Raw genomic sequence first — 26,620 nt, 5'->3', positions numbered from 1 at the left:
ATCTGTAAAATGGGAATTTACAGTCCTACTTTGACTGTGAGCCTTCAGTGGGACAGGGACTTCTATCGGCGCCAATGTTTTCCCCTCTCCGGATTGCACCTGGAGAGTTTCCAGTGGTCTACCGGCCTTGGCTAGGGGAGGGAGAGTCAAGCGGAGGCCAACCCATTCCATTCTTAGCTAGGGCAGTGGCTAGTGAGTGGAAGGCCATCTGCAACAAGTCAAAACTCACCTGTGCTGAGCAGCAGCACCATGGGAGAGAGTCAAAGGTGGACAGCAAGTTGACTGTGCAGAAAAAGGCAAACCACTTCGGTATTTTTACCAAGAAAACTCTATGGATCCACTACCAGAATGACTACAGATGGAGGTGGAATGTTCTGGGGAAGATGAGTCCATGGAGTCTCTATGGGTCGGAAGCAACCTGACAGCATAAGACACGACCCCATTGTTTGGAACAGTGCTTGACACAGATTAAGCGCTGAACAAAAACCATAATAATAATCATGAAAAAATGATGCTGTTCACCTTGCTGAGCACTTCTAAGTATTCAGCCAGCACTGAAGACTTTGAAGACTATCCCCTCGTTAATTTTCTTGCATTCTAAAAAGAATGTGGTAGGTCCCCATGTTATACATTCTCGGAGAGTTTATCATTATAACAACTGGGGCTACTAAGCAGACCTTGGATCAGTTTGCTGGTTATTCCCCTGCCAGCCAAGTGTTGTGCATTATTAGGTGCATCCTGTTTTAGTCACCTGGGGTTCTCCTTTCCACAAAGCTGTAGAGAAGGACATCATGAGTAACTCAATGGAACATCATTCAGGAGAGGTTGTGTGATTGACTGGCATTGTGCACCTGAGCTGCTGCTTCAGGGGGACCTGAAAAGTGAGACACTAGGATAGGAGCCCAGACTAATAATAATAATAATGCTGGTAGCTGTTAAGCGCTTACTATGTGCCAAGCACCATTCTAAGCGCTGGGGTAGATACAGGGTAATCAGGTTGTCCCACTTGAGCCTTACAGTCTAAATCCCCATTTTACAGATGAGGTAACTGAGGCACCGAGAAGTCAAGTGACTTGCCCAAAGTCACACAGCTGACAAGTGGAGGAGCCGGGATTAGAACCCATGACCTCTGACTCCTAAGCCCGGCCTCTTACTCCTAAGACCGGGCTCTTTCCACTGAGCCACGAGGCTATTTTGAGGATGGGCTTGGGGAAGCTATACCTGCAGCTGACCAGTGACCAGCTGCCTTGCCTGGAAAGAAAGCTGCAGCTTGTGTCAAGTGAGGAAAAGGACACTTAGCCGGGCTCTCTCTCCCATTGTCCTGTGCATATGAACTAACTATCCTTCCATTTCCCAGCTAAGACTTCTCTTTTTTACTTCCCCTTTCCTAAAATTTATGGGTTTTGCTTTATAAAATACCAAAATACCTAAATTTGAAAAATTGGGGTGAAATTATGCTTGCTTGGTGAATAATGCCATCCTTTCAAATATCCCCAATGTTAAAAGTATAAAATGGCATTTATTATATAGCCATATAAACAACTTCACCGCAGACGTGACCTTCTCGTAATATTTGCAAGAAGGGTTTGTTAAACAAATTTTTGTTGTCGGCTCCCTCTGGTGGAGACTGATGAAAATCCAAATCCATTCATTCATTCATTCATTCATTCATTCATTCATTCATTCATTCATTCATTCATTCATTCATTCATTCATTCACCCACCCACTCAATAGTAAGCAGCGTGGCTCAGTGGAAAAGAGCTCGGGCTTGGGAGTCAGCGGTCATGGCTCTGCCACTTAGCTGTGTGACTGTGGGCAAGTCACAACTTCTCTGTGTCTCAGTTACCTCATCTGTAAAATGGGGATGAAGACTGTGAGCCTCACGTGGGACAATCTGATTACTCTGTATCTACCCCAGCGCTTAGAACAGTGCTCTGCACATAGTAAGCATTTAACAAATACCAACATTATTATTCCAATTAGACTGTAAGCCCCAATTGGACTGTAAGCCCGTCAATGGGCAGGGACTGTCTCTATCTGTGGCCGATTTGTACATTCCAAGCGCTTAGTACAGAGCTCTGCACATAGTAAGCGCTCAATAAATACGATTGAATGAATGAATGAATATTTACTGAGCGCTTACTATGTGCAGAGCACCGTACTAAGCGCTTGGAATGTACAATTCGGCAACAGACCTACGGGTCCCATAAGACTGAAATAGGAACAATGAAACTCTTGATCTCTGGGACTTCCTTCTGCTTCTTTCCTTAAAAAAAGTATTGGATATTTTTAATGACACTGACGATGCCAATTCCCCAACGATTTTCCATATGCTATCATAAGACCCCCATCTAACTTGTAGAGAGTCAGTGCTGTCCAGTGGACAGAACACAAGACTGGATGTTTAGTCCTGGCTCTGCCACCTGCCTGCTGTGGGACCTTGGACAAGTCACTTAACATCCCCCTGCCTCTGTTTCCTCATCTGTAGACTGTGAGCTCCATTTGGGAAGGGTACTGTGTCCAATCCGATTATGGTATCTCCCCAACAATAAGTACAGTGCCGGGCCCATAATAAGTGCTTAACAAATTGCTGTTAGTAGTCCTGCTTTCCAAGTTTCTCCCATTCATCAGAAAATCAATATAGCAGCATACTGGTCTCCAATGAAGATTAGTTTGTAATTTCAAATAACATCACTGCTCCAAAAACAGTCTTCCTGTCTTCCCACCGATGAAACTAAACTTGAAATTTTTCATAATCTCCATCCACTTTGCCACAGTCTAAAATCAACAGGTAGACCTACGTGGAAACCAGTACCTAAATCTACACAAATATCTTTATATACAACTATTTTTCCACCAACTTTTCCAACTAAGTGTAAGCAAATACATAGACGTCTCAGAAAGGGAAGGGATAGGCTTCCTTATCTTTCCCCAGTGCTGCTTTTTCACCATTCCCCATCCCTCTTTCCATTCCTTTGAAGCCCATATCATCCACCTTTACCAAGCACTCCAGATACCAGTCCTGGTCATCTACCACCCCCATGAGGCTCCACCTCCAACTTTCTGAACCATTTTGATCCCTTTCTCACATTCATTCTAATAATAATTAATAATAACTGTGGTATTTGTTAAGCACTTACTATGTGTCCGGCACTGTACTAAGCACTGGGGGTGGATACAAGCAAATCAGGTTGGACACAGTCCATGTCCCACATGCCGTTCACAGTCTTAAACCCCATTTCACAGATGCGGTAATAGAAGTGCAGAGAAGTCAAGTGACTCACCCAAGGCCACACAACAGACAATAATAGTGATGACATTTGTTAAGTGCTAAGTGGCAGATCCGGGATTAGAACCCATGACCTTCTGACTCCCAGGCCCGTGTTCTACCTACTGAGCTGTGCTGCTTCCTTGGGGACTCTAATATCTATGTGGATGTTTTTGATGACCCTTCTGCTGCCATTTTCTCAATCAATCATATTTACTGAGTGCTTACTGTGTGCATTGTACCAAACATTTGGGAGAGATCCACATAACAATATAAAAGACTGGTCGATACATTCCCTGCCCACTCCCCTGATCTGCTCCATCCCTCCACACCCACTCACCAACTTGGACGCACACTTAAACTCATCATTACTTGTCACTGTGCAATCTCTATCCTCACCAACTCTGAAATCCATCTATCTGGCCACCGCCTCCTCTCACACGCACTCCTTCCCCACTAATCTGTCCTGTTTCCGCCCTGCTCCAGAGACCTCGATCTTTTGACCCCATCCAATTTTCTCAAGTCATCACGTGCCATGTAGTTCCCATACCCAAACTACCATCTATTGACGACCAAATTGATGCCCTCTCTACTGAACTCAACTTACTCGCTCTTCTTTCCCTTTGCTTACATTTAGATTCATACACTTTAGTCATCTCTCCTTCAGCCCCACAGCACTTATCTCCATATCTGTAATTTATTTATATTGACATCTGGATTCCCCTCTAAACTGGAAGCTAGAATAAGCTCAATGTGGGCAAGAAGCACATCTACCAACTCTTTTATACTGGACTCTCCCATGTGCTTCTTACACTGCTCTGCACACTGTAAGCACTCAATAAATATGGTTGACTGACTGATGCCCTACTCACCTCCTTTCACCTTCTCTTGCACGCCATACTGAAGCATCACACTTAATCCTCGCTTAATGAATACCTAACTTTTCATTTTTAATTCCCAACTAATGTTATCATCATCATAATTTACCGAGTGCTATCTATACATCATACTAAAGATCTGAGGCTGAAAAACAGGGGCAAAAGATAAACCTACTCTCTGCCCTTAAAAGCTTAGGCTCTATTGAAACACTGTATATATATACTGTTAATAACAACAATAATAGAAATAATTATGATCATTATTGTTATTAAGCACTTAAATATCACAAAAATAATAATAATAATGATTGTGGTATTTGTTAAGGGCTTACTACTACTACTACTAATAATAACAGTATTTGGTAAGCACTTACTATGTGCCAAGCACTGTTTGAAGCGCTATGGTAGATACAAAGTCGAGTTGTCCCATGTGGGGCTCACAGTCTTAATCCCCACCTGACAGATGAGGCAACTGAGGCACAGAGAAATTAAGTGACTTGCCCAAGGTCACACAGCAGACAAGTGGCAGAGCCGGAATTACCCATGTCCTTCTGACTCCCAAGTCTGGGCTCTACCCACCATGCCATACTGCTTCCCATTTGGTCTCCTTACACAAACTACTTTCTCTTAACACACAAATTGACACCCTCAACACTGCCCTCTCCACTGAAATCAACTCTCTCGCTCCCCTATCCCTCTGCAGATCTTATACCACTAACCCACAACGCTGTATAACCTCCACATTATGCTCGGTCACACATGCCTTGGTATGCCTCTGCTGCCTGGATCATTTTTTTAAAAAAATCATTCTGCACATACGTTCCCACTCCGTGAGTGTTGCCCATCCAACTCCACATCAAACAGAAACTCCTTACCATAGAATTCAGCTCTCTCACCATTTACTTGTTCTCAGTCCTCTCCCACTACAACCCAGTCTGTATATTTTGCTCCTCTAATTCCAACTTACCCAACACTTTCCTCACCAACCATCCACCTCTAGCTCATGCCCTCATTCCTCCCTGGAACCTCTCTTAATAAATATCTAATAGAACAGTACTCTCCCGATCTTCAAAGTCCCTACTGGAGTCATATCTCCTCCAGGAAGCCTTCCCTTGACTAAGCTCTCATCCCTCCATTCTATGTTTCCTCCCTACTGCCTCACCCATGCAATTAGACCCACACCTAAGTACTTAAGCACTTCCCCAACTTCCATTTCCACAGCACTTGTGTACACATCCTTCATGTTTGGTTCCCTCCCTTACTTGTTCCCCTCTCAGGTAGAATTTCCAGCCCTCTTCCAGTCTTGACTACGGGAGATAGAGTCAAGCAGAGGCCTACCCATTCCATTCCTTGCTTGGGCAGTGGCTAGCGAGTGGAAGGCAATCTGCTACAAGTCAAAACTCATCTGTGCAGGGCAGCAGCGGCATGAGAGAGAATTGAGGGCGGAGACTCAAATTTACTGAGCGGAAGGAGGCAACGGTAAAACACTTCCACATTTTTACCAAGAAAACCCTGTGGATACGCTACCAGAACGATTGCAGATGGAAGTGGGGCGTTCTGGGAGAGATGTGTCCATGGCATCACTATGGGTCAGAGACAAATCGAGAGCACAGACAAGACCCTTATCTGTAACTTTTTTTAACGTCTGTCTACTTCATTAGCTTGTAGGCTCCTCGAGGGCAGGGACTGTGTCTACCAATATATTATACTCTCTCAAGTGCTTCGTCCGGGGCTCTGCCCAAAGAAAGCGCTCAATAAATACTACTGATGGATTGAATGATTGGAAGCCACACCTCTCTAACTTTCTCTGGTTTTCTTCCAAGCCAGTACCAGGTACTAGCGAGCATTAAAGCAATAGTATTTTGTGATGATGATGGCAATGGGGTATATTTTTCAAACCTCCTCAAACAGATAGCCAAAATGAGGAAACATTTGAAAACAAAATCCCAGTTTCAAACACTGTCCATTGTGGTGAGTGGAATTAAAACTGAAAAGAGGAAAGACTCTAAACTGTAAGCACCTTGTAGGGAGGGTATGTGTCTACTGATTCTATCATATTGTACTCTCCCAAACACATAGAACAGTGCTCTGCACACAGTAAGCAGTCAAAAAATATAAGTGATTGATTGAAAGAATGGAATTGCTCGTTTTCATGGTCAAACTGATAGCAAACACTGAAGCGGGTTGCAGCTTTAATGTGGTCTTTAACGCTCCTTCATGTTGAGGCCACTGTTCCACGGGGGTGAAGAGGCTCAAGATACTGGGAAAAGGATGGCGAATGTCACGTAGATCGGAACGGTCGTGATTCGTGCTTTCAAGACCTAACCGTGAGGCAAAAAGCAAGAGACTTTGAGGATTTTTCAGACAGACGGACCGATGATCAAACTAGGTGCCGACCGCGGTCGTCCACAGTCATGTTCCGTTTCAGTTCCCGGACGCTGCCTTAGCCTGCAAACTACTGTCAACAGGATGCCGAGCCCCACTGCACTTATGTAAATATCTGTAATTTATTATTTTTGGTTTTTAATGTCTGACTCCCCCTCTAGATGGTGAGCTTGGTGTGGGCAGGGAATGTGCCTGTTTGTTGTTGTACTCTCCCGAGTGCACACAGTAAGCGCTAAATAAATATGGTTGAATGAATAAGTACCTCCAATTGGAAGGCTACCATCCAATTTTGTGCAGTCAGAAGCTGCATGAGGGAACATGGAGGGAGGGGAGGCTGAATTACAGATGCGGGAAGGAGCTGGGGACATTCCCCTTAGGTAGGCATCCATTTCGTGCTGTTGGTTCTGTGGGAAGAGCACGGTTCTGGAAATCTGGAGTCCTGAAGTCTAGTCCCGACTCCGCCAGTAGGAGAATGCCGGCTGGGACTATGGCCTCAGTGGCGAAGGTTTCTGACCAAAGAACCCCGCTCCAACCAGGGTATTCAGTAAGACGGACAGGCTGAACAGGAATCCCCAAAAATGGCTGGCCAACACGGGTGGGTAGACTGCAGCAGCTACCAAGACAACCTCCCGCCGGGTTAGGGAGCTACGGCCCAGCATCGGTGCTATGTTGTGGCTGCTTCGGCCATAAAGTGCTCCTGTGTTTAAAGAAAAAAAAAGACCCGTCCCCTTCGTGGTAAGCTACACCCCTGCCCGCCTACTCCTCTGTTACGCTCTTTCTCCCAGCGAGAACCTGACAAACAGGAGGAGAGAAGGCAAACCACTAGCACCATAATCAGTTCCTTTGTGCAGGTTCTCGACATGAAACAGGATTGAGCTTTGTTCCTGATGGGAGATGCCTTCCTTTTTATGGTCAGCCGTTGCTCACATGCTAATTAATTCTTGTTAAATTAAATGGAAAAGCTTCCCGTAGAGTGGAAAGCTATTATATCACATCGACAAGCAAGCAGGCATTTTACCTATGGTTTGCCATGATAATAATTAATTGGACTCTTTTCCCCACAGGTGGAAAAGTATACTATCACAAAGTCCAGGAATGAAACGTTCCTTGGTAGAGTTGCAAAAGAGAAACAGAACAATACCTTTTTTTTTTCCAAGCCTCAGAAAAACAAGGCTGAGAGGAACTCATATAAAAATGAGCTAAAATAAACACACCTACGCTGTCAAAGAATTGTCGCCGTCGATCCTGTATGACATTGGCAGTTCCTTTGCTGAGAGGAAAGGGAACTGAGAGGAACGGCAGGGACCGTCTCTATCTGTTGCCGACTTGTTCATCCCAAGCGCTTAGTACAGTGCTCTGCACATAGTAAGCGCTCAATAAATACTATTGAATGAATGAATGAAGAGGCCTTCTCAGACTGAGCTCCTCTTCTCCCTCTACTCCCTCTGCCCCCCCCCTTTACCTCTCTGCAGCTAAACCCTCTTTTTCCCCTTTTCCCTCTGCTCCTCCACCTCTCCCTTCCCATCCCCACAGCACTGTACTCGTCCGCTCAACTGTATATATTTCCATTACCCTATTTATTTTGTTATGAATTGTACATCGCCTTGATTCAATTTAGTTGCCATTGTTTTTACGAGATGTTCTTCCCCTTGACTCTATTTACTGCCATTGTTCTTGTCTGTCCGTCTCCCCCGATTAGACTGTAAGCCCGTCAAACGGCAGGGACTGTATCTGTTGCCGACTTGTTCATCCCAAGCGCTTAGTACAGTGCTCTGCACATAGTAAGCGCTCAATAAATACTATTGAATGAAATACTATTGAATGAATGAAAGATATTGTGCTGGAGACATTGTGAGGTGAGCCCATTATGCAAGTGAGAATTGTCAAAGAAATAACAATTTTGTCATCATTTCAAATCAATCACTAGTAAACTATGGGTGGCAATGGGATGAGTGAAAAACATCTGCATCTTTCAGAAACACTATCACCTCCAAGCCCGTCTCTCCTTGTATCTGCCATACTAGATTCCTCTGTGCTTGACAGTGAAAACACAAATTAAAAACCCAGGGACATGGTGATCCAGAGAAATGTATTAACTTACTTGGCTTCTGCAGGATGGCTTCGTAATGCCAAACTTTTGGGTGAGCTGATAGGTGCTGAATTCTTGCCATTTCCCATCGATCAAGGCCTGGGCTTTTATTTCATATTTTACTTCTCGTTCTTGTCTCATGCTTACAGGACTACGCTCAGATGTAAAGAAGGATAATATTGGGTCTGTGTATTTGACTCTCTGAAAAAGACATTGCTTTAACTCAGTGATAAATATGCAATGGAGACTACTTTTGCTTAGCATAATTCATATTAAGCTTTTCTACTGATTTGTAGCACAATATCTACAGATCTTCAAAAAGTGAACATTTTGGTTCTGGGACTGGTTCTGAATAGAAAATGGCATAACCGCTTTTACTTGGCTTAGTAAAATGCTTTCTTTTTTTTATTCAAATTTTGTAGCCTCTTATCTAGGAGAGGTGATAACCATGATAAGATCCATAAAATAAAGGTTTTTGATGTTTCTAATGACTGAGTTCAGAATCTTTTCAGATGTTCCCTCACCCAGCGTGACCTATATGCTCATGGACAGCTCTGATTCATAATGTGAAAAAATGAAAAGATAGGACTGCTCCACCCTTCTGTACACTCCAATTGTTGCCCACCCACCTCCGCAACTCCTCACAGAAGCTCTTCACCATGGGATTCAAGGCTAACGATCAGCTTTTTCCTGTTACTTATCCTTTTTCCTCTCACACCACAACCGAGGCGGCACGCTTCGCTCCTCTAATCCCAACCCACTTTCTGTCCATTGCTCTTGCCTCGCCCTCCCATCAATCCCTTTCTCACACTTTCCCTCCTGACTGGAACTTCCTCCCCTTACATATCCGACAGATCAGCACTTTCCCTATCTTCAAGCCCTACTGAAATCACATCACCTCCAAAAAGCTTTCCCTGACTAATTTCTCATTCCCTTACCCATTTTCCTTCCTTATTGCCTCAAACATGCAGTTAGCCTCAGCCACTAAGCACTTGGATAGTTCTTCAAGACATCTCTACTTGGATGTCCTGCCATCACCTCAAACTTAACATGTCCAAAACAGAGCTCCTTATCTTCCCACCCAAACCCTGTCCTCTCCATGACTTTCCCATCACTATAGATAGCACCATCATCTTTCCTGTCTCACAAGCCCGTAAATTTGGCGTTATCTTTGACTCTTCTCTCTCATTCAACCCACATATTCAATCTGTCACCAAATCCTGTGGGGCCCACCTTCACAACATCGCTAAAATCTGCCCTTTCCTCTCCATCCATATGGCTACAACGTTAATACAATCACTCATCCTATGCCGCTTGGATGACTGCATCAGCCTCCTTGCTGACCTCCCAGCCACCTGGATTTCCCCACTCCAGGCCATACTTCACTCTGCTGCGCGGTTCATTTTTCTACAAAAACGCTGAGTCCATGTTTCCCCACTCCTCAAGAACTTCCAGGGGTTGCCCATCCACCTCTGCATCAAACAGAAACTTCTTGCCATCACAAAAACGTTGAGTCCATGTTTCCCCACTCCTCAAGAACCTCCAGGGGTTGCCCATCCACCTCTACATCAAACAGCAACTTCTTGCCATCGACTTTAAATCACTCAATCACCTTACTCCCTCCACCTCTCCTCACTACTCTCCTACTACAACCAAGCCAGCACATTTTGCTCCTCAAATGCCAACCTACTACTGTACCTCTATCTTGTCTATACTGCCGCTGATCTCTTGCCCACGTCTTGCCTCTGGCCTGGAATGCCCTCCCTTTTCATATCTGACAGACTCTCCCCTCCTTCAAAGCCTTATCGAAAGCACATCTCCTCCAAGAGGCCTTCCCTGATTAAGCCCTCATTTCCTCCTTTCCCACTCTCTTCTGCCTCCCCCTGACTTGCTCCCTTTATTCTCCATCCCCATCCCCCAAGTCCACAGCACTTATGTACATATATGTAATTTATTTACTTATATTGTTTGTTTCCCCACAGACTGTAAATTTGTTGTAGGCAGGGAACGTATCCATTATATTGTGCTGTACTCTCCCAAGCACTTAGTACAGTGCTCTGCACATAGTAAGCACTCAATAAATATGATTGAATGAATCAATATATACAAATCCTTATACTTGGATGCTTCCCAAACCCATAATTTATTTTATTGTATCCCCCATTAGTTTGTAAGCTCTTTAAGGGCAGGGATCATTTATACAAACAGTATTGTCCTCTCCCAATCACTTAGTAAAGAGTTCTGCCTAAAACAAGCACTTAATAAATGCCACTGATTGACTGATCTTCAAATCAACTCCTCTGAATGTATCTGGATAAGCCACTGAGTCTTTTAAACTAGATTCTGCATAAATACTTGCTCAAGCTCCAGTAAGGCATAATTTTTAACCAGCCTTGTTCCCTTTCAAGAGATATCTAGGTAATCAATCATGAGTGCTGAGTAAATGCCTACTGTAGGCAGATCAATCGGTCATTCAATGCTAATTATTGAGTACTTATTATGTGCACAGCACATGGCCTAGTGGATAGAGCAAGGGGCTGGGTTCGAAACGTAGCTCCACCACTTGTCTGCTGTGTGACCTTGGGCAAGTTACTTCACTTCTCTGAGCCTCAGTTACCTCATCTGTAAAATAATAGTAATAATGATGGCATTTGTTAAGCGCTTACTATGTGCAAAGCACTGTTCTAAGTGCTGGAGAGGATACAAGGTGATCAGGTTGTCCCACGTGGGGCTTACAGTCTTAATTCCCATTTTCCAGATGAGGTAACTGAGGCATAGAGAAGTTAACTATTTGCAGGTTGTTGAGGAGTGGGGAGATATTGACCAAATGTTTTTTCAGAAAATTGATCTAGGTGGCAGAATGAAGTATGGACTGGAGACAGGAGAGACAGGAGATAGGGAGGCCAGCACGGAGGCTGATGCAGTAATCAAGTGGGACTTGATAAGTGCTTGGATCAGTGAGGAAGTAGTGTGGATGAGAGGAAAGGGAGGATTCTAGAGATATTGTTAAGGAAGAACCGACAGGACTTCATGACAGATTGAATGCGCTAATTGAATGAGAGATAATAATGCCAATGTCAATGATAATGTCAACGTCAATGATAAGGCTTGTGTGGCAATCAGTCATCCAATCAATGGTATTTATTGAGTGCTTACTATTCGCAGAGTAGTAAGTGCTTGGGAGAGTACAATACAGGAGAACTTAGAAGACATATTCCCTTTCCAAAATGAGCTTACAGTCTAGATGCGGAGACAGGGAGGATGCCAGTGTTGTCTATGGATATAGGAAAATCATGGGGGAGGACAGGGTTTAGGTGAGAATATGGGGACTCTTTTGGACTCATTAGGTTTGAGAGGTCTGTGGGGCATAATAATGCTAATAATCATTATGGTATTTGTTAAGTGCTTACTATGTACCAGTCACTGTACTAATCACTGGGTGGATACAAGCAAATTGGGTTGAACACAGTCCCTGACCCACGTGGGGTTTACAGTCTCAATCCCCATTTTACAGATGAGGTAACTGAGGCCCAGAGAAGGGAAGTGACTTGCCCAAGGATACAAAGCAGACAAGTGGCGGAGCTGGAATTAGAACCCATGACCTTCTGACTCCCAGTTGTGGGCTCTATCCACTAATAATAATAATGTTGGTATTTGTTAAGCGCTTACTATGTGCAGAGCACTGTTCTAAGCGCTGGGGTAGACACAGGGGAATCAGGTTGTCCCACGTGGGGCTCACAGTCTTAATCCCCATTTTACAGATGAGGGAACTGAGGCACAGAGAAGTTAAGTGACTTGCCCACAGTCACACAGCTGACAAGTGGCAGAGCTGGGATTCGAACTCATGAGCCCTGACTCCAAAGCCCGTGCTAGGTCATGGCTACTTCTCCAAGTAGAGCTGACTTGAAGAGAGAAGGAAATGCAAAACTGTAGAAAAGGAAGGCCAGGACTGGAAACATAGATTTGGAAATCATCTGTGTAGAGATGATATTTGAAGCCGTGGGAGAGAATCAGATCTTGATGTGAGTGGGTGTAGATGGACACAGAACTGAGCCTTGAAATTAGGAGGCAGAGGGGGAGTCTCTTTGTACAGAGCAGAGCACTGTACTTAGCACTTGCGAGAGTATAGGTAGAAATCTATCTATGTACAATATAGTTATGAAACAGCGTGGCTTAGTGGAAAAAGCCCAGGCTTGGGAGTCAGAGGTCGCAGGTTCTAATCCCGGCTCCACCACTTGTCAGCTGCGTGACTTTGGGCCAGTCACTTCACTTCTCTGTGCCTCAGTTACCTCATCTGGAAAATGGGGATTAAGACTGTGAGCCTCACATGGGACAACCTGATTCCCTTGTATCTACCCCAGCGCTCGGCACATACTAAGCGGAGAAGCAGCGTGGCTCAGTGGAAAGAGCACGGGCTTTGGAGTCAGGGCTCATGAGTTCGAATCCCAGCTCTGCCACTTGTCGGCTGTGTGACTGTGGGCGAGTCACTTAACTTCTCTGTGCCTCAGTTCCCTCATCTGTAAAATGGGGATGAAAACTGTGAGCCCACGTGGGACAACCTGATTCCCCTATGTCTACCCCAGTGCTTAGAACAGTGCTCGGCACATAGTAAGCGCTTAACAAATACCAACATTATTATTATTATTACTAAGCACTTAACATATACCAGCATTAAGAGAGGCAGCATGGCTTAGAGAGGCAGCATGGCTTAGTGGAAAGAGCCCGGGGTTGAAAGTCAAAAAGTCGTGGGTTCTAATCCTGGCCCCGCCACTTATCAGCTGTGTGACTTTGGGCAAGTCAGTTAACTTCTCTGTGCCTCATTTACCTCATCTGTAAAATGGGGATTAAGATTGTAAACCTCACGTGGTACAACCCAATTCCCTTGTATCTCCCCCAGTGCTTAGAACAGTGCTTCGCACATAGTAAGTGCTTAACAAACACCATCATTATTGTATGTACAATATAGGCAGAAGCCAGGACCCCGTCCTCAGGAGCTGACAATCTAAGGGGCTTGGAGGGATACACAAAAAATTGATCAACAAATCATGTTAATTGAGCATTTACTCTGCGCAGGGCACTGTACTGAGTGCTTGGGAGAGTACCACACAACAATAAAACAGACACATTTCCTGCGCACAACGAGTTTACAGTCTAGAGGATAATGTACAAGGAATGAAAAGTAATAATAATAATAACTGTGGCATTTGTTAAGCATTTACTATGTGCCAAGTACTGTTCTAAATACTGGGGGAGATACAAGATAATTGGGTTGGACACAGTGCCAGTCCCACAGGGGGCTCACAGTCTTCATCCCCATTATATGGATGAGGGAAATGAGGCACAGAAAAGTTAAGTGAGTGCCCAAGGTCGCAAGCAGACAAACAGCAGAGCTGAGACTTGAACTCACATCCTCTGACTTCCAGGCCCCTGCTCTTTCCACTAGGCCATGCTGCTTCCCCTCTGGTAATGAAGTAATAAAATGACAAACCAAAAGCTTAAGCCAATGATCCCAAAATTAGCTACCCAGACTTTTCTGAGCCATCTGGGACTGCCTGGTACATCTGTACATATGTAAATATCAGGATAAATCCCAAGGACACAGAAGGCACTCTTTTTCAGGCCTGGCTGTCTCGTACGCAACCCGTGATTAAATTTTCGGAGCAGCCCACGCAAGCTTAGCTGTTTGACTGGCAGGACGAAAGTGGGTGGAGAGAAACAGATGGAAAGAGAGCGAGATGATGGGGAGGTGGTTGGAGGGCTGAGGGAGGGAGAGACACGCATTACTGAAGCCGTCCCTCCTTCACCATTCCTGGCAGCGGGCCTGAGGATTGAAAGTCCTACTACGGCAGCTCCTAAAAGCCCAAGCTGCCCTTTGCTGTTCCAGGATCCCAGGGGCCTGCACCGCCCACCGTCCCCCCCATGCCAGAAAGCCTGGCAACAGAAGCATCTGCAGGAATGCTAACCTGGGGCCACAGCCAGTTGTCGGGGCAGGGAAGAGGGGTGACCTTGGTCTCTCTCTCCCACAGCCAATGAGGCTATTCAAGGGGAAGATTCATTCATTCGTTCATTCAATCGTATTTACTGAGCACTTCCTGTGTGCAGAGCACTGTATTAAGTGCTGGGAGAGTACAATTGGGCCACAAATAATAATAGTAATAATAATGATGGTATTGAAGCACTTCCTATGTGCCAAGCACCTTACTAAGCGCTGTGGTAGATACAAGGTCATCGGGTTGTCGCACGTGGGGCTCCCAGTCTTAATCCCCATTTTACAGATAAGGTCATGGAGGCTCAGAGAAGTTAAGCGACTTGCCCAAAGTCACACAGCTGACTCTACCCAACAACCAGCTCACAGTCTAGAAAGGGGGAGACAGACAACAAAACAAAGCAAAACGAGTAGACAGGCATCAATAGCATCAATATAAATAGAATGATATATGCACATCATTAATAAAATAAATAGAATATACGTATACATACACAGGTGCTGTGGGGCGGCGAGGGCGTAGAGCTGAGGGAGTCAGGGCGATGGGGAGGGGAGGAGGAGCAGAGGAAAGTGGGGGTTTGGTCTGGGAAGGCCGCCTGGAGGCGGTGAGCTCCGAGATCCAAGGCGAAGATAATAAGTGTGAGTGTAAGATCATTATGGGCACATGTCTACTAATTTTGTCGTTTTGAACTCTCCCAAGCACTCAGTACACTGCTCTGCATATAATAAGTTCTCAATAAATACGATTGATTGCTGAGTGAGAAAGGGTGGGAGTACGGATGGATGTGTGGGTGGGTCTGAGTGAGTCTGAATAATAATGATGGTATTCGTTAAGCACTTACTATTGCCAAGAACTGTTCTAAGTGCTGGGGCAGATACAAGGTAATCAGTTTATCCCACGTGGGGCTCAATCCCACGTGGGGCTCACAGTCTTAATCCCCATTTTATGGATGAAAACTGAGGCACAGAGAAGTGAAGTGACTTGCCTGAAGTGACACAGTGGACAAGTGATAGAGGTTGGATTAGAACCCAAGACCTCTGACTCCAAGCTCATGCTCTTTCCACTGAGCCACGCTGCTACTGAATGTACAAGACAGGCTCCTATTTTTTTTTTTTTAATTTTTCCTCCTGCTCTCCCTCTTGTTGCATGTAAAAGTATGTGTGTTCATTGCTCTGCATGGTCAATTAGAATCATACATGATTCGGATGGTCTCCAAATTTTATCCTGCAGATGGTCAAACACCACACCTTGGAAGGTGATCAGTGTAAGACCCCCCCAGACACTTTTTAGGTTACATTTATACGGAACAGTGTTGCATGTAAAAGTATGTGTGTTCATTGCTCTGCATGGTCAATTAGAATCATACATGATTCGGATGGTCTCCAAATTTTATCCTGCAGATGGTCAAACACCACACCTTGGAAGGTGATCAGTGTAAGACCCCCCCAGACACTTTTTAGGTTACATTTATACGGAACAGTAGCCCCCCTCTCTCCCCTTCCTCTACATGCACATTTCGATCACTAACATAGGCATCTTGATTCTCAAATCAGGTCATCTTGACACACTCTTGACAGGTCAGTTGACACACTCTCAGTGGTCAGTAGTAAAATTCTGCCACTACAAAGGATTCTCTAAACCAGAGGCATCAACCATTTAAAAGTTATATTAGCATTTTAAAGGTTCCCTTCCCCGTTCCTCAGAAAGGTGTTACTTCAGCTAAGGCCTATGTTTCCACCAAATGGCAGTGCCTTGGCTCAGGTGTGGCAGTTTCATTACATCACTTTCCACACTGTAAATATATATATGTATAATCTCTATCTGATTCCCTTATTAGATTATAAATTAATAGATGGCAGAGACCATGTCTTTGACTTTCATTTTATACTCCTAAACCCTTAATAGAGTGTTCTCACCATAATAATAATGTTGGTATTTGTTAAGCGCTTACTATGTGCAGAGCACTGTTCTAAGCACTGGGGTAGATACAGGGTAATCAGGTTGTCCCAGGTGAGGCTCACAGTTAATCCCCATTTTACAGATGAGGCACAGAGAAATGAAGTGACTTGCCCAAAGTCACACAGCTGACAAGTGGCAGAGCCGGGAGTCGAACCCATGACTCTGACTCCCAAACCCGGGCTCTTTCCACTGAGCCACTCTGCTTCCCCATAGGGCTCTGCTTAACAAATGAATGGACAAAGGGTGTGTGTGTGTTTTATGGTATTTGTTAAGCACTTACTTAAGCACTCAATAGGGCTTTGCTTACAGTAAGTGCTCAATAAATGCGATTGAATAAATGAATAAATGAACTTTACTGCCAGGCACTGTTCTAAGCACTAAAGTAGATACAAGATAATTAGGTTGGACAGAGTCCCTGACCCACGTGGGGCTCACAGTCTCCATCCCCATTTTACAGATGAGGAATTGAGGCACAGAGAAATAAAGTGACTTGCCCATGGTCACACAGCAGATAGGTGGGGAAGCAAGTATTAGAACCCAGGTCCTTCTGACTCCCTGGCCCATGCTCGTGTGTGTGTGTTTGTATGTGTTTATCTTTTCATTTGTCTTTGTTTTCTCTCTGCCTCTGTCTCACATTCTGTCTTTCTTGACTTGTTTCTCTCTGCTTCTCTCTTTTCCTTTCCTGCCTTTTTAAATTGAATTTTTAATGCATTCTTTTCTATTTGCTAGGTATTCTTCAGCCCAGAGGAGTAACGATTTTCAAGCCTACCATTCTGAAAATCTAATAGGGCTTACCTGCATGTAAAAGCTATAGGATGATGCTTCATGTCTGACTGCCTTAATTTGAAAGAAGAATCCATACAAGGAAACAATTTCCGAGCAATATTTTGGCTCCTAAATTGTATTGAACAATAAAATTAGACAACATAATCCAGGAAAATTCTCAGTAGCTGTAATCAAAAGAATAGTCCAGTAGGATAAAATGGGAATTATTTCAAGGTAAAATTACTGACAGAATTTCTCATTTTAAAGTTGTAAAAAAAATCACAAAGAATCAAATTTATAGTATTTCAAAGGATTTGATAGGCCAGAATTGATCCAAAAATACCATTTACAGTATTATGAATCAACATTCACCTCTGTGGAGGAAAGGACTAAACTCAGCGGTAATAATGGATGCCTTATAATAATAATAATGTTGGTATTTGTTAAGTGCTTACTATGTGCAGAGCACTGTTCTAAGCGCTGGGGTAGACACAGGGGAATTGGGTTGTCCCACGTGGGGCTCACAGTCTTCATCCCCATTTTACAGATGAGGTAACTGAGGCCCAGAGAAGTGAAGTGACTTGCCCACAGTCACACAGCTGACAAGTGGCAGAGCCGGGATTCGAACCCATGACCTCTGACTCCAAAGCCCGTGCTCTCTCCACTGAGCCATTATGGCTTCCAGACCTCTAGGAATAAAACATCTTATTCCAATTATATGAGACTTTCTTCCAAAATGTCCCTCCCTTGTCTGAAGCCCTTGCTTGTGATGATTTTTGGGTTTCGGATTTCATCACATGGAAGAACACATTTTTTTAATATGATTAATTCAGTTTTTGATGCACTAATAACATTTGTGTTCTTAGCTATTTGATTTCAGCATATATGACCATGTGGGCATTGCTAGACCACCTGAATTTCAAAAATCACTAAAGAGCCCTAAAAAGCCACCAAATCATACAGTCAAATTATTTAAAGTATAGCTTGGAAAGGTGGTCCAGGAATCATCAAATTCAGGCTTGATCTGGTCAGTTCAGTGATGAAGGAATTCAAATAATCCCCAACTTCTGAAGGGGCCTTTCCAAGAGAACTTCAGTGAATGTTGAAGCCAACAACTGAAATCCAACCAATATAATTGTCTTCTATATGGGTTACATGACCCCTAAATTGATTCATTTTTCTTTTTCCCACGTCATAGCCTCCCACACACTATGCTAGTACTTTCCCAAAACCTTTGTGGGAAGCAGCATAACCTAGTGGATAAAGCACAGGCCAGGGGACCTGAATTCTAACCCCAGCACTACCACTTACTTGTTGTGTAACCTTGGACAAGTCCCTTAACTTCTCTGTGACTCAGTTTCCTCAACAGCAAAATGGGGATTCAGTACATTCTCCCTCCTAATAAGACATGTGAGACAGGGACTGTGTCCAACCTGAATAACTTGTATCTGTCCCAGAGCTTAGAACAGGACTTGACAAACAGTAAGAACTTAACAAATGCCATTAGAAAACCTTAGAATTTATGCAACTCAGTCTCCTGTAGCACTTTCATGCATATGGAAATTTATATATGCTATTATTTAAGCATGTCTTCCTTCTAACTGTAAATGATTTTGTGCCTGCCTCCCCCATTAGTTTGTAAGCTTCCAGAGGCCAGAGATTTTATCTTCTACCTCCATGGCACTGGACCCAGTGTTTAGCACTGGGCTCTCCACATCATTGCCATCATCATTGATATTTATTGAGAGCTCACTGTGTGCTGAGCACTGTACTAAGTGCTTGGGAGAGCACAATACAACAGAGTTGAAAGATAACGTTCCTTGCCAGCAGTGAGCTTTCAGTCCAGAGGGACAGACATTAACGTCGTTTATAATGTATAAGATTATGCAGACCCGTGTCGACACTTCCCAGGAGAAATCCATGAATCAATCAATGAAGTCACCTCACCCGGAGCGCACACAGTAGGTGTTCTATTAAAACTATCGAGTGATTGACTAGCCGCTACTTTGATAATTAATCCCATACAAGGATCTGATTCTCCACCTGCCAGCTTTGTACAGGACAGATTTTTGTGATCCCCATAACTGAATCACCCAATTTTGTTGTTAAGCTTCTATGCAGCTACCTTTCTGTTCCCCTCTCAGGGTTGCACCTGGAGAGTTTCCAGTACTCTACCAGTCTCGGCTACAGGAGGGAGAGTCAAGCAGAGGCCTGTCCTTTCATTCCTTGCTTGGGCAGTGGCTAGTGAGTGGAGGGCAATCTGCTACAAGTCAAAACTCCCCTGTGCTGAGCAGCAGCGGCTTGGGAGAGAGTCGAGGGTGGAGACTCAGGTTTGCTACACGCAAGGAGGTGATGGTAAACCACCTCCGGATTCTTACCAAGAAAACTCTACGGATCCACTACCAGAACGATTTCAGATGCAGAGCAGGGCGTTCTGGGAGAGCTTTGTCCGTGGTGTCGCTATGGGTCAGAAACGACTCAACGGCATAAGACAAGACTTTTCTGTTCCCAAGGTTAGGCCAAAGAAGGTTACGGTCAAGGGCTTAAAAGTATTAGTACGCTCACAGACATGAAGGGAAATATCATCTGGACCATCATGAAGAAATACTCTCTTTCACCCCCAAATTTCCTATTCTAGTGATTACACTGACAACAAATAACATTTTATAGGAAAAAAGGAGAGCACTGTCTGATATCTAAGGACAAAATGTGATCCGAGCTGGAAAGATTCCCCCAACTTAATTCCCAGGGAAATGCAATTCATAAGGATAGATTTTTTTTGGTGCTTGAAAACACCGCTTGGTATAATCTGGGAATCTAGAAAACATCTGTCATTTTACAGGAAAATGATGTGATTCATAAATTTCCAGGAATATGCATTATCCACACATAATATGTGGGCACATCAGAGGCAAGCATCTCAGACCACATTGTTTAGTTTACTTGTTACAAACCTCCTTAATTAACAGACCAAATCTGACAGCTTGAGTGGAAAAATCTCTTTGGAATGCCATGTCTCCACCATTCTCAAGCTGAAAAGCAAAATATAAATAGTGTTCAAAGGTGACGTAATGGTTTCTCATGTTTTTGCCCCGTTCTGTAGCCAACGAGACAGGCCTCAAACTATCAGACCACGTAGCTCCATGATGGTCTTACTTATAAGCCACAGACTGGGTCTTTTCATCTCCCAAACTGGTTAACATTGTCTTTTCAATCTGGGACTCTCTTACACGATGAATCATTGCGGTGCACCGAAATTTTCAGGGAGTAGCTCAGAAAATCATCTGCTCATAGGGTATGAGTGACACCACCTTCCTCCAGCTGCTGCCAGAACAAAGCCATTTTTCAAGGCAGCAGTGTCACCCCAGCAGAGCTGTGCCCTTACATGTTTTTCCTTCCCACATCCTCCGATGCCTACAAGCTCGGGCATCTGCCCCCGACTCCGTCTTTCTAGCAGATACAGAGCTTAAAACGCTTTCTGGTAGCCCACAAAACGAGTTTGGTTGATACTGAAGAAGGTGGTGACTGAAGTTTTGCTCTGAAGAAATTCTACTTCCATTGTTTGAAAGTACTAAGTACAACTAATCCCTCTAGACTGTAAACTAGTTTTGGCAGGGAATGTATCTATTATTATATTGTACTCACCCAAGTGCTTAGTACAGTGCTCTGCACACAGTCAGAGCTCAATAAACACTATTGACTGACAACTAGGATCCACCTTCCTCCAAAAATCAGTCAGAGTCACACATCTTATATATCCTGTGGACCTACCTGTGCCTAACAAGTTGTGGATTTTTTTTTAACCTGTATTCAATCTCCCTGCTGCTTGAATGGCAATGTAGTTAGTAGGGTGAATTCCATTCCCTGTATTCCAATACCTGCCCCTGTATCTCCTCAGGAGTGAAATCCAGCTCAGCTGTGACCTCATAGACCCAGACTTCCAATAGGGTTTTCAAATTGAAATCCCATCCCAAGAACAAAAATCAGAAAGGTAATAAATATGTCAAATTACTCCCTTTTCAAAGCAGGACCGAAAGCCGATCAACTCACTGCATGGTAATGATTGGACAGAATCCGGGTGAGCCATGTTTGTGGGAAGAAGTTAATGTGCCTTAAATCCTCCAGGTGTTTACCTTGGAAGCAAAGAGAAAGAGCTTGTGAAGGCCTTATTCATCGTCAAACCCAGTGAAGCCTTATTTTAATAGAAAAACAAGACAGCACATTGAGTGTCTAGGTTAACGTTACATTACTGACACTGAAGTAAAGTTTATGCCTACTTTATAAATGTCTTTCTGGTCATATCTGTCTAAACAACTCAAATTTAGACTTCGTAAATTTGTCCCATGTGGTAGGAGTGCCACTTTGAGAGGCAACTTTTCTAAACTGGGTCTCAGTCCCCGATGGGCAATCGTTTTGAGAATGCTAGGGAAATCATTTTTAAACCTGTCAGTCTTCTGGATGTCGGATGGGCTAATTCCATGACTAATATTTTACTTCTAGACAAAGTGCAAGACAGCAAAAGAACTAAAGAATAAACATGATTCATTTGTTTGTGTCTTATATGCTTTGGGAATTAATAGCAACTAGTACGTTCAGCAGAACATACTAAATATTTCAATTGCTCCCCAGCAGAGAAAGGTTATTTTCATTTTCTAGCTTTGGTTTCCTCTTTTTAGTGAATTTTAGCTATTCCAGGTGTTTGCTAACTATATGTCAGAAACATATATAGGCTTCGACATATCCATGGCTCAGGGAAATCCCTAATGTTTCAGTGGTTTCTCTGAAAGCATTTGCAGCATCCTGACCCTTGATGGTGATTAGGAGAGATGTTTCTATACTGCTAAATCACTTACCTTTAGGCAGCTAAACAGGTTTACTTGTGGATTTATTTCTTCAAAAATGGCTAATGGTTTCTAAAATTCCTTCATCTATTTGGGCAGTTTTAAAACAGCCTTGTGAGAAACTTCATCTCATAGAAATGTTATTTCAGCCACAAAACTGGCACTGGCTTCTCTGATATTCATCCATGTTTCCTGATAATCCATCATATTTACTGAGTATTTACTGTGTGTAAAACACTACACTGTACTACTAAGTGCTTGGGAGAGTACAATACAAAAGAACTGTTAGACACATCCCTTCCCACAATGTCAATAATGTCCTCTGATATTCATATCACCCTTCCTCCTCTCTGTTCCCCTCCCACCCCCACCCCCGGGAACTGCACCCTAAGAGCGTAGCTCAGCCTGTATCAGAGATGCTGAAACTTCTCACAGGCCTCGATTCCTATGGAAACTAAATAGGAAGGGAATTCGGCGGTGAAATATGCAGTTCCACATGTCAGACTCCAAACAACTGGTCAGAGAGGGTCAGTTTTTCATTTCCAGTGCTGTGATAAATTTGGGATGGATTAGTGAGTGGGTGGGTGATTTGGGGGAAGTGGGATGTTGATGGGATGGGCAAGAGGGAGAAAAACAAAAAGAGCTGGAGGAGAAGAAGAAGAGGAGAAGGATGAGGAGAAGAAAGGGGAAGCAGAGTGACTGAGTGGACAGAACTGGGCCTGGAAGTCAGAGGACCTGGGTTGTAATCTTGACGCTGCCACTTGTCTGAAGTATGACCTTGGGCAAGTCACTTAGCTTCTCCGTGCTTCAGTTTCTGTGCCTCAGTTTCCTCATCCATCAAATGGGGGTTTAATCTTACTCCCTCTACTTAGACTGTGAGTTCCATGCGGGAAGGGACATCATCTAACTTGATTATCTTGTATCTATCTACCCCAGAGCTTAGAACAGTGCTCAGCATTTAGTAAGTGCTTAACAAATGCAATAATGATAACAGCAGTAATGAGAGAAAGAGAAAGGGGAAGTGATGGAGGGGGAGAGGAGCAGTGAAAAGGTGGGGAGGGCATGGGGAGACGAAAAGGGGAGGAAAAGGATGGGGAGGACCAGGGAGAAGTAAAGAGGGCACTTTCCTGCCCTGCTCAGTGTTTTCTCGTCCTTCACCACTGTCTCCACAGTATCAATTAGCTACGTGGCAGAGACACTGCTATCAGCCCGGAATGGACCAGGCAAGCCACACCCACTACTTCTTGGGGGTGGGGGTTGCATGTTGGAGCATCAGCGGCCAGTGGCTCCAGGCTGGGAAGAAGGTCAGTGGCAATACAGTCCTGCTTCCCATGTTTTCACTGCCTCCGCAGCAGGCCGATCCTGTCTCCCCGCCTAGCTCGTGGCCAGCACATCTCTCTGACAGTCAGGCCAAACTAGAAATGAGGTGGGTGGACATTTCATCTTCACGGACTGAGAGCAAGGGAAGCCTCTGGCCTGACTCTGGAGGTTGTGAGGGTGGGAGAAATGCTGCAGATGCCAGGGCTGGGAGGAGTATCCACCATCAGAGGGCAATTAGAAGCTGACACTGGGGCTCAATTTTTTTTAATAGTACTTGTTAAGCAATTACTGTGTGACAAAGACTCTTCTAAGCGTTAGGGTAGATACAAGATAATCAGGTTTGACACATTTCCTGTCCCACATGGGGCTCACAGTCTAAGAAGGTGGGAGTAGGATTGAATCCCCATTTTACTGATGACGTAACTGAGGCCCAGAGAAGTGATCTGTCCAGTGTTGACTGACATGTTAACTTACATGTCCCCAGTCATAATGGGAGTTCCAGTAAACAACCCAGGAAAGATCACACAGACCACACAAGAGACAAGTGGAGGAGCTGGATTTAGAACCCAGGGCCTCTGACTTCCAGGCCCATGCTCTATCCAATAGGCCACCCTTGTTGTGAATCGACTTTCAGAAGAAATTTATGGCAACCAGGAGTAAATCAGAGGCTAGGGGTACTCGATGGCTTAGAGGGGGTAAAGTGCCATAAAGATTATAGAGTGAAGGGAATCAGGGTCTTTATCCTAATCCGGAAAATGAGGTTTCTGGAAGTAAGGTCACGACATTTAGTAGGGAAAGAGCTTGAGAGGGCAGGTGTGAATTTTAAGGACAGAAGGCAACCAATCAGAGTTGATGCCAGGATAGGAGACTTGTAAAACATGCTTTCATTGGGGGAATCCGAATAATAAAAATTGCCCAGAAGCCTTTTATGTTCAAAGGAGACATAACTTTTTAAGCAGAATCCCATGGAGTATCTCAAAGCAGTGAGTTTCTGCATTCCCGGACTGTGTGCTGTAGACTACCTAGGGAGAAGTCATTCTTGAACTTGGGGTTGGGGCAAGCAGGTTGTACCTCAATTTTCTCCTACTGGTGAGGTGCTGGTGTGGTGTGGTGGCCAGAGACCCTGCCTTAGGTAGGAGGGTGTCGTTTCTGGCCTTTTAAGCTCATTATTGGCAGGGAAAGCGTCTGCTAATTCTGTTGTGTTGTACTCTCCCAACTGCTTAGGACAGTGCTCTGCACTTAGTAGGCACTCAATAAACATGATGGATTGATTGATTTTATTTTGTTTCCGGGAAGACCTTCAGCGGAAGCCACTGGACTTCCCTCTTCGACCAGGGTAGCTGGGATTAGAGAGGGTGTTGAGAGCGATGGCAACTTGGTAGTAGGAAGACGAGTTCACGAGGGGTGTCTAGCCCTTTTCTGTCCCTCCTCTTTCTCTTCAGAGATAGAAGCAACCACTGCTATCACCACCTCAGCCCAACTGTCTCACCCTGGACTGTTGCAGTTTTTCTGGCACAGTCAAAATTATAAGTCTCCAGCTATTCTGGGACCTCCAGTGAGTAGTCCAGGAAGGATCCACTCAGTTTAAGTGGCATGACTGCCATCAGCTGCCAGTCATGTGCCCCTCTTGTTTTCAGGTAGCGGGGCGGAGATAGGGATGGTGATTTTTACAAGTTACCACCACTTTTTCCCTTTCTCATCTCCCCATCTTCTTTTCCCCAACCATTTTTTTTCCCCATATTTTCCCCTCCTCCCTATCAATCAATCAATGGTATTTATTGAGCACTTACTATGTGCAGAGCACTGTAAGCACTTGGGAGAGTACAGTACAAGAGAATTAGCAGTCACATTCCTAGCAACTATCTCTTTCCTCTCTCTTCTTTTTGTGCCTTCTTCCCTTTCTGGGGTTTCTCTCTTTTTCCTCTTCTGCTCTTTCCCCCTCTCCTCCCTTTCTTTGGGTTTGTTTTCTCTCTTTCTGCCTTCCTCTCTGCCCCTTTCCCTGCTGGTCTCCAGCCTCTTTTCAGCCGTCCTCTGGAGGCCCCAAATCTGGTCATCTTGGTTCCAAGCCGTTCATTTACATCACTGAATTCTCACCTAAGTGAAGATTGACTAGGTCTTTGCTATGGGCATTTGGCCAATGCCCAGGCCCGGGGCAGGCCCACCCTCTGGGGGCTCCACCTTTTTAGACCAACTGCTGGTTATTTTTGTTTACTCTATTTTCTTCTAAACCTTAGACATGTGAATGTATGCTCATTTTCCAAGCTAATACGGAATGTCCTCGGGATGTTTCGGGTTCTCCCAGTCCATGATTGAAGCTTCCCAGTCAGCGATGCAAGGGAGGAAAATGCCTGCAAAAAGATAAGAGCTACGGATACACGTGGACTTTAACTTACTTGATGTAATGCCATGTAAACGCAGGCACTGAAACACAGACATGTAGCTCTGTCCCGTTTCACGTTCCAGAAAGGCACATCTCTTGGATAAGCTTCACAAAGACACACACAAGATGAAAGATCTTGTTTAGTTTCCTTTAAACATGTACTTTTCTAAATCAGTCACTGAGCCATCCAGCTCTTGCTAAACATCATCAATCAATGTGTTTATTGAGCACTTACTGTTTATAGAGCACTGTATTAAGTGTTTGTGACTTTACAAAACAATTGTTAGACATATTCCCTGCCCACAAGGAGCTTACAGTCTTGGCGGGAGAGACAGACATTAAAAGTAATTATGGATATGTACATAAGCGCTGAGGGGATGAGGGTGGGATGCATATGGATTCAACATGCAAATTCAACCAACGAAGTACTTATAAAGATAAAGCAGCTGAAAGGGGAATAATTCCTATACATGGTATCAGTGCTTTCTGTCCATTTTGAAGGTCTGGACTATTTGCATTAGTTTAGTTCTGTCTGGAAGCAGGTTACCAGCCTAGATAATCTTTCACAGATCTAACATTCACCATTATCATCACCACCACTGCCCTCATCTTCAGGGAATTTTACTGCCACGCACCTCTAAAACGGTCAACAGTCATATCAGGACAGTTAAGCATCTAAGCTAGGAAAATATTTCTGAAGGGAGGAGATTCTTTTTAGAGCCTCTGCCATCAGCAAACAACTATTCA

At 44.2% G+C, this 26,620-nt stretch overlaps 1 protein-coding gene and 2 non-coding genes across 4 annotated transcripts; 2 read left to right on the top strand and 1 right to left on the bottom strand.

Moving 5' to 3' along the window:
* Positions 1 to 81: 81 nt before the first annotated feature.
* Positions 82 to 219, top strand: LOC114817566. The gene has a single exon (XR_003765428.1). It is a non-coding gene; the product is annotated as a small nucleolar RNA SNORA7 (small nucleolar RNA).
* A 6,075-nt stretch (positions 220 to 6,294) lies between these two features.
* LOC100087823 (BTB/POZ domain-containing protein 16) lies at positions 6,295 to 25,974 on the bottom strand. Of its 2 annotated transcripts, XM_029080436.1 has the most exons (6): positions 25,887 to 25,974; positions 21,383 to 21,465; positions 20,287 to 20,364; positions 17,363 to 17,461; positions 8,634 to 8,822; positions 6,295 to 6,468 (listed from the first exon to the last, which is right to left on the bottom strand). In XM_029080436.1, exons 1-6 carry the CDS (start codon positions 25,927 to 25,929, stop codon positions 6,400 to 6,402), a joined length of 561 nt encoding a protein of 186 aa, XP_028936269.1. In that variant the 5' UTR covers positions 25,930 to 25,974; the 3' UTR covers positions 6,295 to 6,399. The 2 variants fall into 2 exon arrangements, with proteins under 2 accessions (XP_028936269.1, XP_028936270.1); XM_029080437.1 differs by lacking the exon at positions 17,363 to 17,461.
* On the top strand, positions 19,467 to 19,603 carry LOC114817518. The gene has a single exon (XR_003765381.1). It is a non-coding gene; the product is annotated as a small nucleolar RNA SNORA7 (small nucleolar RNA).
* Positions 25,975 to 26,620: the final 646 nt, after the last annotated feature.

This window comes from Ornithorhynchus anatinus, chromosome 16, assembly GCF_004115215.2.
Source record: "Ornithorhynchus anatinus isolate Pmale09 chromosome 16, mOrnAna1.pri.v4, whole genome shotgun sequence".
Classification (NCBI taxonomy): domain Eukaryota; kingdom Metazoa; phylum Chordata; class Mammalia; order Monotremata; family Ornithorhynchidae; genus Ornithorhynchus; species Ornithorhynchus anatinus.
The sequence above is the reverse complement of the archived record's forward strand: the minus strand, read 5'-3'. Positions and strand labels throughout refer to the sequence as shown.